The 17,470-nt window shown below is 44.4% G+C and overlaps 1 protein-coding gene across 1 annotated transcript in view; it reads right to left on the bottom strand.

Moving 5' to 3' along the window:
• Positions 1-12,074: 12,074 nt before the first annotated feature.
• LOC146178923 (O-acyltransferase like protein-like) overlaps positions 12,075-17,470 on the bottom strand; it is a 43,155-nt gene continuing 37,759 nt past the window's right edge. Inside the window, exons 14-15 of the mRNA XM_084578661.1 lie at positions 13,943-14,085; positions 12,075-12,297 (exon numbers count right to left, since the gene is read on the bottom strand). Coding sequence (XP_084434787.1) covers positions 12,106-12,297; positions 13,943-14,085 — 335 coding nt within the window. The 3' untranslated portion in view covers positions 12,075-12,105. The remainder of the gene's footprint in view (positions 12,298-13,942; positions 14,086-17,470) is intronic.

The following is a 17,470-nucleotide window of genomic DNA, read 5'->3' as shown; positions in this document are numbered from 1 at the left end:
GAAAGTGAACGTTCTCCGACAGCAGGCTCAATCTAGCCAGTGTTGAATCGGACTGATAGTTGTCCAGTTTCAAGTGACACCCAAAGTGAATCAACTTTGAACAAAGCGATGGTGGTTTAACAGCGCTACCAAGCTCGTGATGGGCGGAAGCCGGCTCGTCTGACGCATGATAGCTTCTGATCTTTTTAGAGGAGAAGTGTTATATTGGCGCGACGCTTATCAAGCCTTTTGCTGCTTTGCTACTTTTTACCGCTATCTGATGTGCGCTAATCAATAAGTGCAAGGTGGCCGATATAAGGAAGTATAATATGGAGAAAATTGGCCATGCTGTTTAGAACGGGGAAACCCTTAAAGCGGTAAAGAAAAAATTGGGCATAGGCAAAAACCAGATGTATGCGATAAGGGACAAGGCGGGCAACGTCATCACTAATATGGATAAGATAGTCAAAGTAGCCGAGGAGTTCTATACAGATCTCTACAATAGCCAGAGTAGTCACGACCGTAATGAGATGGGCGGTAGGGAAAAACAGTCAGACGTTCCATCAGTAACGAAGGACGAGGTATAGAAAGCATTAGAAACTATGAAAAGGGGCAAATTAGCTGGAGAAGATCAGATAACTACAGATTTGCTGAAGGATGGGGGGGGGGGGGGGATATCGTGCTAGAAAAACTGGCCACCCTGTATACGCAGTGCCTGGTATCATCGACGGTACCGGAACCATGGAAGAATGCAAACATTATCCTCATTCATAAGAAAGGGGACTCTAAGGACCCTAAAAATTACAGACCGATCAGCTTACTGTCTGTTACGTATAAGATATTTACTAAGGTAATCGCTAACAGAATCAGGACAACCTTAGACTTCAATCAAGCAAAGGATCAAGCAGGGTTTCGGAAACGGTACTCTACTATCGATCATATCCATACCATCAATCAAGTGATAGAAAAATGCTGGGAATATAACCAGCCCTTATACATAGCATTCATTGATTACGAAAAAGCATTTGACTCAGTTGAAACCTCGGCGGTCATGCAGGCATTGCGAAATCAGGGGGTAGACAAGCCGTACGTGAAAGTGCTGGAAGATATATATAGTGGCTGCACAGCAACCATAGTTCTGCATAAAGAAAGTAACAAAATTCCCATAAAGAAAGGTGTTAGGCAAGGAGACACAATCTTCCCAGTACTATTCACAGCTTGCTTAGAGGAAGTATTCAGAGACTTGGAATGGGAGCAGTTAGGGATAATGGTAGATGGAGAATACCTCAGTAATCTGCGATTTGCTGATGACATTGCCTTGCTAAGCAACTCAGGGGATGAACTGCAAATAATGATTGATGGCCTAGACAGGAAAAGTAGAAAGGTAGGCTTGAAAATCAATATGCAGAAGACTAAGGTAATGTTCAACAGCCTCGGGAAGGAACAGCAGTTTACATTAGGTAGCGAAGTGCTGGAAGCAGTAGGCGAATATGTCTACTTAGGACAGGTAGTAACCGCAGATCCGGAACATGAAAAAGAAATAACAAGAAGAATAAGATTGGGATGGAGCGCATTTGGCAAGCACTCGCAGGTTATGACTAGCAGCTTACCGGTATCGCTAAAGAGGAAAGTATATAACAGTTGCATCTTACCTGTACTCACCTATGGCGCTGAAAAGTGGAGGCTAACCAAGAGAGTTCTACTTAAGTTGAGGACAACCCAGGGGGCTATGGAACGAAAAATGGTAGGGGTAACATTAAGAGATAGGAAACGTGCAGAGTGGATCAGAGAAATAACTCAAGTTACTGACATTAAAGTGGAAATTAAGAAGAAGAAATGGACATGGGCAGGACATGTAGTGCGAAGAGAGGATAACCGATGGTCGCTTAGGGTAACAAACTGGATTCCAAGGGAAGGAAAGCGTAGCAGGGGGCGACAGAAAGTTAGGTGGGCGGATGAGATTAAGAAGTTCGCAGGGGTCAAGTGGATGCAGCTAGCACAGAACCGGGTTAAGTGGAGAGATATGGGAGAGGCCTTCGCCCTGCAGTGGGTATAATCAGGCTGATGATGATGATGATGATGATGACTCTTCATGGCGGAGACCTAACTGCATGCAGGCGACTGACATGGCAGACGATTGTGCCAATTGATCTACAACCTCTTCTCTCCAACACTGGACACGCGATGCGGTACTTCGCCTCCACGAATCAGTTTTCCCTCCCTCCCGGTAAGCGCACTTCAGCACACCGATGCCTGTCGTAATCAGTCCCTTCTCCGCCCTACTTTCTTCTCTCCTGCTGTTACGATCACCTGCGTAAAATACGTCAACTAAGCTAAATCATTTTGCTCCCCATCTTCTTACCCCCGCCACCCAGCTTCAACCCGTCGAGACCTGTCACCATCAGTAACTCCTTCGTTGAGCTCCCTTTCCCCTTGCTTTGATGATCGTCAGCGTGAAGACTTCATTTCTGGTGCCATCATGTGCCAAAACGCTGAGAGAGATTTGCACCTGATAGGGCTATATGGACTTCGCCTTATTACATGTTCTATTTTGAATTGTTACAGAAGCGAATTACTCAAAATACGTGTTTTAGAAAGTACGTAGATTTTTTTAACGAACTTAAAGAGTATTCCATTTTTTGAGGGATCCCTATAAACTATGTCAGTAATCATGTCCTCGCCCTAATAAGTGGTCTATTTTAAATTGTTACAGAAGCGAATCACTTAAAAGACGTCTATTAGAAAGAACGTAGATTGTTTGAACGAACTTAAAGAGTATTCCCTTTTTTGACGGACACCTATAAACTACATCAGCAATTATATCCTCGTGTTAATTCCAAACCTTGCGCCAAAGGAGTACTCCTAAATTCATTCGCAGTGTACTACAAATGTACCACTGCTTCCGTAAAACGGTCAGAGGATGAATCACATGGCATATGATATCTGAATTAAATTTGATATTGTCTTTTTAAAAGGAATTCTGTGAGTTCCTGTATATTGCTGTTGTTACCTGAGTAACGCGGGTACATGATAGGACTGCATGGCTGTCAGAAAACCCTTCTTGCTCTCAGCTATTAATAATGCTAAAATGTTGTGATCAATTAGGTTTTAGTTCTAAACAGCTCTCCTTCCTGTGCATGCGTTTGGCATACGCTTTCTTACTGTGCATACCATTAGGGCACGTTACGAGTGATTATGTTTGATGATGGGAGCACATCGTATAAAAATATATGTAAATATATGTAAAGGATCGCACCTTTTGCAACCCATATAAATAGTGCTCATCGACCCCTCCAAGTGAGAGCTTGAGCCAATGTTCTGATACGGACATCGCTTTTGTCGATAGGATGAAATATGTTATGCCCTTGCCAATTTTGCTGGTCTCTGCGGTCGTCGTGGGGTGATTACTGCCTGGCTCTATTCCTTTCGAAAACTTTTTGAGTACAAAATGATGTCTTGTGATGAATAGAAAGCCTCGAACTTAGATAAGATATTAGTCACCACCATTGTGATGAAAATTGTGCTGTCAGATTTCAGTAAGGTCTAGCGACCAACGCTACCCTTTTTCGCAACCGCTGTAACGCGACCACACGCGTTGTCAGCATAATTTATTTTTCCTCCCTCATTTCAGAGTTAATTTTTTATTTATGCTTTCAGTGCACATTTCTGCGTCAAATATTTTATATGTAGAGTAAGTCACTATATTTAACGACCGGTACTGTAGAGTTCTTTCTCTACAATGGAAGTTACATTATCTGAGCCAATCAGCCGTCGGAGCGGGTGAAGATCAAGTTTCAAAATCTTGCATGTTCTATAAAAAAGAGCAAGAAAACTATATCTGCTCGCCTTCAGCCCGCAAGCGGTAGGCTAGTGCTTTTGACACGCATATCGCATACGATCAATATGCTGTTGGGCATACCCCCACATGCGCGGTATACAGTAGACGTGTCTACAGTAAACTCCACACCGTATGAAGATAGCACATATTAACTCAAACTTTCTATTGTTTTCCAAGAATTTATGGACGACCCCCCCCAAAAAAGTCGTCTTGAAGCGAGTTCCAACTACTACAGTATTCAGGCATTTTTTAGAATAGTGCGACAGCACTCATATGAGCCGCCGACGATGGACCTTGTCCGATCTTTCTTGTTTGTGCCGTTGTTTTAACGTTAAAAAACAAATGCGGAAGCTAATTCGAGCTCAGGATTTTGTGTTCAGTAATCGGGTCTCTTCAGCACTGAGCGACCACAGCAAATGCTTGCTGTCATAACAACCAGGTTTAGGTACGGTTCATTGTTTTCCAAGATTTTATGGACGACCCCAAGAAAAAGAGGCGTCTTGAAGCGAGTTCCAGCTGCTACAGTATTCAGGCATTTTGTAGAATAATGCGACAGCACTCATACGAGCCGCCGACGATGGACCTTGTCCGATCTTTCTTGTTTGTGCCGTTGTTTTAACCTTAAAAAACAAATGCGGAAGCTGATTCTAGCTCAGGATTTTGTGTTCAGTAACCGTGTCTCCTCAGCACTGAGCGACCATAGCAAAAGCTTTCTGTCATAATAACCAGGTTTAGGTACGGTTAAACCTCTGTCATTTTACGAAACGCTTTCTGTTTCTTTTCTTTTTTTCACGTGAAGGCCTTGATTACGCCATGAACGTCCTTCGATTGTTTTTCTTTCAATTTTCACACACACATTCCTCTTTCCAACAATCTTTTCGTAGCCAGGAAAAAATCAAAGCACGTGAAGAAAAATGAGAGAAAACAAAATAAGACTATTGGCTGCATTCAATTGTAAGCATAAATGCACATTTCAATTTCCCGAACTTATTTTTTTACTTCTTTGGAGCTTGCTGCTGGCCTCATGTGCAAGACAATTTGTGACGTTTTCACTCAACTAGCCAGTATTTATACATATTAGACGCTGTTTGTTTGCGCAGCAGTATTACTGAGCAACTGCTATTTGCACCATGTATATTGTTATTTATATATATTAGACGCTGTTTGTTTGCGCAGCAGTATTACTGAGGAGCTGCTATTTGCATCATGTATATTGTTATCGGAAGCAATATGACAATTTCCCAAAAAAGGCACAAATTTTGATAATCACACTTCGCCGAAGTAGTTTATACGCAGTCTTTTTTTCGTCGATAATTATCTGGCACCGATGACTCATGGAGTCGCTGAATATGTCGGTGAGCGTCAAGTCCATTTTGCTTGAATTTTGGGGGTGCTGGTAAAACATCACTTCGGCGTTGCTGGTATTTTTGTCATTCGGGGGACAGCAATAACTCATTCAAGGATGTTTAGTTGACATAATCTCAACAGACTGGCTTGCACTCCATCATCATCATCATCATCGATTGCATCATGGCAGCCCTCCTTTTCCCACTAATTTCTTAAGGCCAGTGTTTCAGGTCATTGTTCTGTTTAGATCGTTTTCAAAGTCTGTGTTCTTTCGTGCCTATTCAAATGTACCCTATCTGACAACATCCTAGCTATTTTAAAATGATTTCTGGAAAGGAAACAAAATCTAGGGGAGAAAAAGAGCCCTGTGTCACAACGTCCAGTCTATATGGTTTACCGTGGAAAGTTAATAACGAGTTCCATATAACGTCATTTGGGTGAGGTATAAAATGAATTCCAAAAGTTCCATGTGGTATGAATGTGTAACAAAATCACCTTTCTTTGTTAGTTAACTATCCCTAACAGGTGTTCTTTCCGCATATATTATCATGGGAGCTCGACTGTTTCAACAGATATTCATGCCTTCAATGACGCGTCAACCGTTTAGCTCATACATGGCATTTGACGTTCATCAAATTTATTCAAGCTCCTTTATTCTTATGTCAGAGAGATACCTTCTTTGATCCGAATAACAAGAAGTCGACCGTTTTCTTTTTGTTCATCTGATGCGAGTGTCTTATTTTGACACTTTAATCTATCGGCCTGGCATTTCTCGATAAAGATTGAAAAGCGCGTCTCCTCTGAATTTATATCTATGTGAAGCTCGCAGAGCAACCGGTTGCGCGACTTTTAAAGAGGCAATATATTATTGTTTCTTCATCCCATGGTAACTTCTAATTGAGCAGTCCCCGTAAGCCTACGTCCAGGTGATTGGTTATAAAATATCTATGGCACTCACTTTATTTACTGGCTCCCCGTAAATGCACGAGCACATGTTATTGCTTTCCGCATGGTGCTGATAGGTATTTTCAGTTTTTTGTTCTTTCATTTTATCTGCTTTCTTGAGATAATTGCGGCAGTTCTGAGTGTCTGCTCCCAGCCGTTTTTTCAGCTTCTAAGCCTGAAGCACTATTAATTTTTTCGTCGGCCGAGACAGAGCGTGTCACTTGACAAAATACTCTCATACGAAACTGTCCATGTTTCCCTCAATCTAAGTCCGGTTGTGAACCCATACCGAGAATACAACACTAATAGTTGACACTCTGATCACCACTCATACAATTTCTTGAATAATCCGACATAGAAACGAAGAGGATGAAACTCCACTTGAAAAATTGGCAGTGGCTTAGCTCTGCTTTGCCTGAATATACGTAGAGCAAAGTTACGGTTATGCTTCGTGCTGAGTTTGTACTTCACTGAGTTTTCTTATGTGTTCAGTGCACCAACGAGTCTTGGAATCACTTTTTTCACCCTCCTCGTCCTCTTCCTCCCTTTCCTCCGGCTGCTGTTGCTGAACACGTAAGAAAACTCAGTGAAAGTACAAACTCAGTTCCTCCGGCTGCTGTTGCTGTCGTTTATGTCAGCGCACGTTAAAGATCCCCAGGTGGTCGAAATTACTCCCTAGCCCTCCACTACCGCTCCTCTTTCTCTCTTTCCACTTTCACTCCCATCTTCCTCCCTTCCTTTACGGCGCCGTTGCGGTGTCCACAGAAATCAAGTGAGACAGTTACCGCGCCTTTCCCTTCATATAAATCAATTAGTTGCTGTCGTTTAGCGGCGGTTGTTGTTGTGGCTGTATGGCTGTAGAAAGAAGGAAAAGAAAATGCACGAGCCTGCTACAGGCTCTGTAGCTGAGCCACCTCCGCTGCCTCGTGCAGACAGAAGAGAGAAAGTAGAGAAGGAAAGAAAAATATGAGGGAGAGAAAGACGCGCGCCGCAATAGCCGTCGTCCCCCATCTAAGCTGTGGTGGGTGCAATGACGGCCTACAACAGATAAAAATTGAGTGGCTCGCTAGCCACCACCGCAAGCGGCGTACCTACCGTCCCAGCCCAGTAGGGCCAGGAAAAACCACCCTTCACCACCTCATCCTCAAAAGAGTGAAGCGGTGGCCAAAGCACGTCGTTGAGCTTCCTGGTGACGTCTTTTCGCTAAGCGTTCTCGTTTTCGGAAGATTCAGTGTTCCAGGCCTCTCTTGTGGCCGCTCTGGGAAAACGTCTTGTAGTAACGGTACATCGCCCGCCCTCTGTCAAACACAACCTGCATTTCATTGAACACATTAAAGTTTACCGGCGTTCTAAAATTCGTCTACAGGAAAAGAAAAGCGCATTACCCGTCAGTCGCTGAATCCCGTTATCATTCTTACGGTAGACAAGGGGAATTATGAAGAGCGTTTCACGACCCGGGGCGTGACGCTGTGGTGAAGCGCTGGGCTGGCGATCCAAGGGATGGAGTTTGGATTCTCCGGTGGAAGACAAGGTTTACCCTCAAATTTACCCTAAAAAAAAGCTAGTTGAAGATTGGGGTTTTATTGCGAAAACGGAAACAATATATTTCCAGAATGTTCAGAATTGGCGCAAAAAGCCTAAACTTTCTCCCTTTACGTAGTTCTTTATTTACCTGAAAGGGATAATAATTAGCTAACTATAAAATTAGAGACACAAAAAGTAGTGAATCAGGGATTTTGCATATGACAAAGTATATGTACCCGAACGAGGAGCCGCAGGTGAAACCATGGGCAAGATAATGCTATAGCGGTATAAACTTAAAGGCGGTGTCAAATGTCGTTCCTAATTTCCTAAGTTTTCTTCCCGTGAGTGTTTCCCTCCCATCAATCCCCCCCCCCCCCCCACCTGTGTTATATACGCCGCTACTCGGTCATTGCTGTAAAATGAGGTAGAAGCTTGCTACTATAGCTATAGAAGCTCGCACTATATAGCCAGTTCAAACTATGAGCGGGATGGTGAAGTCCACCAGCGCCAGTGTGCTACTTGCTGTGATTTATATCGCCATTTGCGTTTCCCGCTATCTGCCTCTCTTCGTAATCGTCCATCAGCGCCGCGCTATTGGGAAGTATTGTGTAGCCTAAGTGAGGTTAGTGCTCATGATAGCGTAAAACATTTTATTCACCTGCAAGTACTATGAGCTTTCCGGAAGGGGCACCCAGTTCTGCTCCTTCATCGGTTGCCGCAAGCCTGGATCAGCGTACCAGCTTGTTGAGGTGAACGAGATTTGAATTGGCCCTCACAGCCTTTCATTGGCGATGGGGCCTTCAGGACTATGGAGACTTCCTAGTTGAGTGGGCAATCCCAGGTAGTTCGTTCCTTGCTGAAATTCGCGAGAACATCACATTTTCTATTTTCAAAAAAAAATGCCCTGGCAACTACTATGTCTCTTTCTAGAAGCAGTTTCTGTTCGATCTCGACGGCCGCTTCAGTGTCTTGCATTGGTAAAGGACCCATGGTTACCATTATTCTCGAACTGGGGCACACTCACATGGTCATCAATAATGTCAAGCGCAGCGCGGAGCATGCTGTTGGTTTCGTTGGCATGCTGAATTGCAAATCTACTAACTAATTTTGCAAATCGATAATTGCGTCGTTTTACGTCAGGAAGTCTACACCGAGGTTCACGTCACGGGTACACCGGGCCAACACAATGAAGTTGCCAGAAAGGTTTCCCTTTAGAGTAATCCTCGGAGTGCACACTTCAGAGGGTATAATAAAATGTCCTTCAGTGGTGCGTATTTTCGGGCAATCCCATGCTGTTGTGACCTTTCTGGGAGCTGCTGGGATACACTCAGAATTGAATATTTGGCGGTGGTCTCGACTAGAGAACTGACGTCAGTGCCGTCGACAGGGATCTGTTGGCCGGGCGCCGGGTGGTGGCAGTTTCTAGGTGTCGGATCTGGGCTTCGGTGCTCTGAAAGACTGATTCATCGGACGTTGGCATCGTGGTTACGTTGAACAATGGCGCGTTGTCGTTTCGGCTTCGGTTCGACTAGTGTCCGTGTGCTGTGAATTGTGGGGTGCGGCAAAGAACTGTCGTGCGCCTGTGGAGAATCTTGAAATTTTCGTACTGGAACAGCCGCACCTCCAGAGGCTGCTGCATATAGTTTCCCCACATGGACTTTGGTTGTGCTCCTAGCACCCAGGAGACCTGCACCTGCTTGGCGACCGCGATCGGAAGTGGCCTCGGTATATGTCGACGTGCACAATGTACTCTAAATTTCGCGTGGCCCCTGTCCAGCCAGCGGATGATGGGCATAAGAAGGAAACCCAAGGAGGCCGAGTTCCTTGTAGGGGTACCTGCGACAGATGTGTTCAGCTTTCCCGCAATTATAGCATAGCGATTGATGGCCAAGTGTTCACCACACATCGGTCCTTCGGAAGCCACGGCGGCATACGTTTGGCCGGAAAGACGCACGAGTGATCGATTTTCGTGGTTCGTAGGGCGGTGTTGAAGGCGGGGCGTAGCGGCTAGTGACAGTAGCGTAACTCAGGCGTGCTCATTAACACATTTCATCAAAAGGCGTATTTTCTTACATTCGGACATGGTCTGAAAGAAGGAAACGTGCGATCGCATGGCCTACGGACTTCGCAAAGCGTTGCCACCGAAAACTGGTGAAAATATATAGCACGGTGTGCATGCTGGAGAAGAGCAGCGAGAGGTGGTTACTTTGTATGAACCTGGGGTCAGTTTTCTCACCGGCTCTCGCGGGAGAACATTGAAAAGCCCTGCAGCTGCGCGGTCTCATGTTGTCTTTAACAGTGGACCGTACTGCACAGAAGTGTACTTTTTTCAGTGCAGTTATCTCACGATATCACAGGCCAAAAGCAGCTGGAGATTGCTGCTCGAATTCCGCATTACCGACTATCGTATTCGTCGACCCGTTTTGGGGCTCTACGAGCGTCACCCAAGCAGAGACATGTTCTAGCATATGAGACTTTCATTTGAGCAATTTTTGTGCGCTGCTCTATTATATGGGCGCCGTATTGTATTCAAAAATATTCCAAAGATAACGGCAAGGCTTGCATTTAGTAACTGCAGCTGGCGCTCATTCAAGAGAAATCTCGTTGAGCTGGTACTTACACTAATTACAAATTATACGTTGTAGAAATAGGTGAAGCTTCATGCGTTTACACTACCATAATACTTTAGGCAGACAGGGATGATTATGCTGAAATACTAGTCAGATATCGAACGCCTTTGAACTATTTTGAAAAATGAAAAATAATTTTTTGCATAACAGACACTTATCATTTTTGTGCTGAGAATGGTTCGATATTAGAACTCGTTGAATCAAGACACTGCGGAAAGGCATCTTTAGTAACGTAATCCTCCCAGGTGGTTTTTGCTTTTTTAATGCACCAATAGGTTATTTATTTCGTTCGTTGGTAGAGGCGACATGTCTCACTGCTGAGAATACTGCCAATTTCATAGTCTGGAATACTCCTGCTGCTGTATAATGAGTGCAGAGCACTTCGACTACATTGTAAATCTTATCTATACTGGTAATAACAATCCACACCTTGTCTTTCAGCGCACCGACCTAATTCCGCATTTTCGCAATTACCTATTGAGCGTTTCATGCTAACGGCGTTCTTTAAAGCATGCACGAATTATTCCATTATAGTTAACAACAACACAAATGCAGGGTAGAAAGAGAACGCACACCGCAAACTCTAATTTGAATAACTGCAAATTAGAAAATAGCATCCTTAATTATGCTTCGCTACGACAGTTATCGTGACCATTTTACGTTTACTCACTTGTCTTTTCGATTTGGCGCATTTATGTATACTGATAGTTCGTCTTGGCTGGTTTACTAATATTCATTCGAACAACTCTGCCGTCCGTTTCTACTGCTCACTACGCCTTGAAGGCTATGCGATTAGTGCTTTTTTTTTTTTGTTTCTACGCGCCGGTCGTCCTCATCGATTGAAACGTTATTATCTGTTCTGCAAAAAAATCCTGAATTTCTCTTTCCCACCACCAATAAGTTTTTGATCGGCTTCTTTCCTAAGTGGTTTTTCTTGTCTCCTTTGTATGGCAAAATAAATATAGACCATACATTCTTAAGGTCACTTATCGCCACTTTCCACTGGCCTCCACAGTTTGACATCAATCGTCCCTCAATGACCCTCAGATGACCCAAAGGTGCCCTGCTACGAAAGTTGATGTCAAGGGTGAAACTCCTGCAAAAACGTAGCCTCAGAATTTCCTTAAAGCCTTGTTGGCCGCACATGCAGGTAGTCTTTAGTGCTAGTCTTCCGAGTAATCAGCTATATGTTTATTAATGCCGAATCGCACACATATTCCTCGTCTCTCTATTAAACCACGATATCACAATGCCTCCTCACCCTTTAGTAACGTGTCTGGTTCACCAGTACTCCTACCATCACTAAGCCCACTTCGACCCAATTTAATACCCACTGGTTCATGGAGCAGAGCTGCTTCGCTTACCTCTCTACGTGATTTTTCAAGCGTTGAAATTTTCCAGGCTCTGTTTCTAAAGGTAACCTCAGTACATACTCTCTGAACCTTCCACTGCTCCTATTTCCCATGTTTAAAAGCAGTTTCGGTCCGCTAGAATTCTATACCGCTGCTTACAAAGTTCAGACAATTAGTTCGCCTATTTTTTGAAGCCTTGTTTGGCAAATGGAAACTAGAAGAAAAAAAGTACCCTTCTTAACTTGCGGTTGATCAAGGGGAGGGAGAAAGAAAGATGAAGGTGGAAGTCAAAGAAAGGAGGGGTTTCGATGCGTGGGCAGTGACAAAGTGCAGGCCGTGATTTGTACATTTGTTTACAAACGTGTAACGGGGAAAAGTACATCACATACAAGTTTATGTGTTATTGAAACCCACGTACATACCGCTTAAGAAAATTACAGGCGATCCTGATTTGCAAGCTAAAAACTTGATTTATTTTTTCGCAGTTTTTCTACTCTGGCACATCCTTGTGGCGCGCTGCGAGCTCCACTTCCCGTCCACCGTTGGCATGCTGCTCTTCTTTCCTCGCTCGTGGTCCACTCCAAATAATCTTGTCCAGTCGTCCAAGGGGAGCCTCGCATGCCAGGAAGAGGACCAGGGATAGCAGGCAGCTCCATACAAATACCTGTATGCTCTCCGTCAACTGCGGGTCAAGCGCAAAACAAACAGTTGATCAGACCGTTTAACTCAACTGCTCAAATTCGACTTAGACATCCTAAAATGTATGGCCGAGACCATGCACGGGAAAACATCTGCCCGCCTATGCAGGCATCCTGGATTGTTTCCTACAGTTTATAAGTTGCCATCTCAAGCGATAAGTGTGATTTAATGTGAGAAATATGCATTATAATGGTGATGCTTTTCTCCTTCATTTACGATGAAAACTTAGGCGCCTCTATGCGGTCTCATCATGCTAGATGCTATAATTTAGGTCGTCATTGTCACGCCGGTCCAAACAACAGCTAGTAGTTTTCTTTTCAAGCGAATCCGTCTCCCAGCAGTAAGGAGCCAACACCTGTAATTAGGCTTGTTTAGATTGTAATATGAACAGTGCACACAAAATTGTCCTGGATATTTGCTATATCCCTGAAATCAAAGATGCTGAAAGCCTAGATGCCACCCCCAACTTCCACTATGCTATACTCCCTACTGACTACATGGCGCCATAGAGTTTCAAGGCCACACTCTACACACCTATATGACTGTAGTATCTCAATGTGCTAATCGCCCTCCGGAAGTGCTTTCCTCCTTTTTCCTAGTCACAATTTCGGTAACTATGCGGTCATCAATCCCGGAACGAGCCACAGTTTCTGACCTGCGTCTTGAACTCAAGCTTTATCCTTTCACTGTCCTGGCATTGTGCCGCTTTTGATTTCATTGCTCTCGCCTTAAATGCAATAGTGCCAAATTAGCACTGCTCGCCTTCGATTATAAATTTTGCAGGCTCCTCTGGATATTCCCCACTTGGTACCTTCCGCTAGCCGTCAGTGAAAATACTATGTATATTTGTTCGCCATCTACAGGGCCCGAAGCAGAAGTCCAGATTTCGCGTATTTGCATTTTAGAGGCATGCTTTTTTCTGTTTATCCGGCACTCTTTTCGAAGGCATCCCGCTGGAATGTAGACTGACGCTCTGTTTTCAGCTCTCACCACGCACACGCCCTCATGCTACGTGAAACGCAGCCCCAATATGCCTACCATTCTTCTGCAGCCACCGACGTCAGCATGGCCAGGCACGCAGTACAATCAGTACGTCACGGGATATAGGAGTGGTACGGTAACGACCGGTATGAGCCAAGGCTATCCCTCCACACGCAATACCTCGTAATATCCGATGCTTTGGAGCGGTGTCTACTGCATTCGGCTCATAGGCCGCCGTTTACGAATTCTGAACAGGTGAGAGGCCTACATTAAATTTTAATTGGGCCGCACCCAAAGCAAATTAGCGCAGTTTTGATTCCATTCTGCCCAAGAATCCACATGGTTCATATAGACTCAGTGCCTCCAGGCAATTTGTATGCTACGCAACTAGAACGAAAGCCACATTAGCAATACATTTAAATAAGCCAGCTACCCCAACAGGTTTAAATTAAGCTATTTACGATCAACTTCAGACCTATTATACGAATTGAACCGAAGAAATCACAGCCATATAGGGTTTGTGAATTTATGCGCCATTGCTAGCTGCGGTGGTGCTCCGGAAGCACGCAAACTCGGTGAGGATCCAATAGGACAGACCGCAAGAAGTACAACGTACGCAGCCATAGCTTCTCCGATGCAGAACTCACCAGGCAGAACACGCTCGCATACATCTTCTCCCTCGCTGCGGTTCTCGAGACAATATAGAACACGAAGTGGATCAGATATACACCGTACGATAAACGGCTCAGCACAGCCAACGGGGCGGCTGACAGCATCCTCTGAACGCCACCTGCGCAAAAACAGGAGAAATCATCCTTCTGCGCCATATGACAATAATTATATTTTCCCTGTGATCTGGTTGAAAAAACATGCGCTTCTGCTTGCCAATTACAGTCAGTAGCAGTCGCTTTACACACACTGCATGGTGAAATCTCCTCCTATATTCCTCCAATCAACCAGCAAATTTTCACCGCCGCCTGCAAAGCTTTTCTTCCTTTGGCATCTAATTTGTTACCCTCAACGGCAGGTGGTTAAACCCTCTTCGCACTACATGAGCTGCCCATGGCGATTCTATCCTTTAGATTTATACCAGAATTTATTATCAATAGGGAGTCCAAATTGCAAACTATTTTTGGTCTTCTGCAATAACCGTTATTTTGTAAACCAGACCCCAATCACAGTGGTGGAGTGGTACTGGGCAGAAACTAGAATTTCCATTGTTCGCAGTAGTCTAAACTAAACGTTTTACCCAAATTTTCTTCAACCATAATTATATACGTCGTACAGACTGAACGATCAGTTATGTTCCCTCTCTTGGATCATAGTACATGAGAGTGTAAGAGGTGGTGCGCTGAAAGGGGTATTCAAGAATGCAATATCACTAGCGCCTTCATCTCTTCAACTCGCGATTCATGTATAGAGCCGGAAATTATTTGCTGAGCTGCCGCAGATATGTTTTACATTCTACCCTACATCAAATGACCTCGTAATATTGTTTCTAGGGCTCTTCAGACTACCCTGAGCCATGAGCCGTGCGGTATCTTGAAGTCTTCAGAATGTACGCGATGCGAGCTGCAGGTCCAATTGCTGTACTTGCTATCTTCTACAAGAAACCTGCTAAACGCACACCTGATTAGCACGGTGAGTTTGAAATAGGTGCTCTCAACCTGCTATCAGCTTTCCTAATAATTACTATGAAAACAAAACTCCGTGCAATTAAACGACGATAAAAAAAACACACAGCACAGCACGGGCGTTGCCATGTTTTCCGTGTTCTTCCTTTCCCACTGGCGTCCGTGCTGCGCTTAATAGCAATCAATAAAATAGCCAAAGCTCTGATTTTAATAACAATATTGTCCAGAAATTCTTCTGTGCAACGTACTGATTTGGAAAGCCCATTACGCCAAGGGAACTTTCATGCAATGCAGACATGAACATCCATTTCGAGGGCCTCTACAAATCAGATAAAATACCGACGAGAAGGAAGACGTCACGGGCGCTCAGTAACAACTAAAATTTTATTCAATAAAACAAACATTATTATATCGAATAAAGAACGCAATGGAGCTTAAATATAAAGGAACAAGAAATTAAAAAAAGCATAAGGAATTACAATGCATTCCAAAGGCCTCATTCAGGAACGCTGGCCTGCTGTAAAGCAAAATACGGCTGTTCTATTTACGTATCCGGCTTCTTAGGATGCAGTATGAGTGGATAATTTTCCTGCATATCTGATTAGTGTGTTTGAGCTCAATCGTGATATTATGTAAGAACTGCACGCAGGATTCATCCTGGTGTTTTGTGCACTTACGGCAAAGAAGCACATAATGAGACGAAAGGGATCTTTTTTGTCTACACAATTTCTGGGCTCCGTCAGTGTCACTTAACAGACCTACCCTTTTGCATAACTGTTATTCTGTCATAACATCGTTTCGCAATACAAAGGTACGCTATACACAACCCATTTTCTTGCATTTAGTGAGCTTGTGTGTATGCGACACTGGGCACTGCCGACTTTTCTTGGAATAGACGTCCAGCTCTCGTTTCATTACAGAGAACACGTTTTGAAATGTATGGTCAGCGGACGACACCATTTTCTCACAGTGCCACTCTGTGATCTTCCTAGTTGATGCGAGACTTCGTGCGGATATGGAATGCACACGACCTTCTCCTGTGTCTCATCCTGGTGCCCCTGAAGTGAAGGTAGTGGCTCTATCTCCCTATCTTCAGCTTTGCTAAAGGTCTTTCCCCAGCCAAGCTCTTAAGCCCTAGGAAGGTGGCCCTCTTATCTTCAACTTAGCCTGATTTTGATTATTTGACATCCTTCGGAAAGCTATCCTAATCCGCAGGCAAAAAGCTAGTGCTACAACTGTGACTACAAAATTGGAATTCGGTGCACTAAAACATGCAGGGTTACAAGGAATGAAAGCACTGAAGCAGTCTGGTTCTTTCTCGCACACTGTCATTTTTTTCCCCTCTCTGCAAAGCTTTTTCAATCCAGCCGTCTATATATCGGTTCTTATAGCTCAGTCCGTATCCTTACTGTTAAGCTATAGAACGTAATCTGAATAGTGCCATACGGAGAGCTCTGTAACGCCATCTCTATACTCCGCCGAGAAACGAAGGCTCTGGACGGCCAAACAAAGCGGCCATGAATCTCCTTAGCAATCGTGCTTTCAGGTTGCTTTGCAATTTCCGCAACTGGCTGCTCCACAAAATTTTCGAAAGGGACTTTCAACTTCATGGCAAGACTGCTCAGCACATCTCTCAAAGAAAACGAAAAGCACAGCATCCACAAATGAAGCGAATTTTCGAATAAGTGCATGGTACCCCCGTATGCAAAACTACTGCGGATAAGACAATTTCAATTTTATTTTCACGTCCAATAATATGTCGCGCGGTAGCAAACTCCGTGCTGTACGCAATATATTCTAACATCTCTTGGTGTCTGCAAAAACTCTGTGAGCCCGCATCTCATAAGCAGGCGAGATGCCTGGGGTACGAGTAAGTTCGGCGCATTCGCGCTAATTGCCCTGACGTCTCCGCAGCAGGCCACAAGCATCCTGCCTTCAGAAAATCCCGGAAGTCTGCATTGTGTGTGTGTGTGTGTGTGTGTGTGTGTGTGTGTGTGTGTGTGTGTGTGTGTGTGTGTGTGTGTGTGTGTGTGTGTGTGTGTGTGTGTGTGTGTGTGTGTGTGTGTGTGTGTGTGTGTGTGTGTGTGTGTGTGTGTGTGTGTGTGTGTGTGTGTGTGTGTGTGTGTGTGTGTGTGTGTGTGTGTGTGTGTGTGTGTGTGTGTGTGTGTGTGTGTGTGTGTGTGTGTGTGTGTGTGTGTGTGTGTGTGTGTGTGTGTGTGTGTGTGTGTGTGTGTGTGTGTGTGTGTGTGTGTGTGTGTGTGTGTGTGTGTGTGTGTGTGTGTGTGTGTGTGTGTGTGTGTGTGTGTGTGTGTGTGTGTGTGTGTGTGTGTGTGTGTGTGTGTGTGTGTGTGTGTGTGTGTGTGTGTGTGTGTGTGTGTGTGTGTGTGTGTGTGTGTGTGTGTGTGTGTGTGTGTGTGTGTGTGTGTGTGTGTGTGTGTGTGTGTGTGTGTGTGTGTGTGTGTGTGTGTGTGTGTGTGTGTGTGTGTGTGTGTGTGTGTGTGTGTGTGTGTGTGTGTGTGTGTGTGTGTGTGTGTGTGTGTG

Source organism: Amblyomma maculatum, chromosome 9 (genome assembly GCF_055883805.1).
Source record: "Amblyomma maculatum isolate TAMU_Amacu chromosome 9, ASM5588380v1, whole genome shotgun sequence".
NCBI classification, from domain to species: domain Eukaryota; kingdom Metazoa; phylum Arthropoda; class Arachnida; order Ixodida; family Ixodidae; genus Amblyomma; species Amblyomma maculatum.
This window is presented reverse-complemented; position numbering and strand designations above follow the sequence as displayed.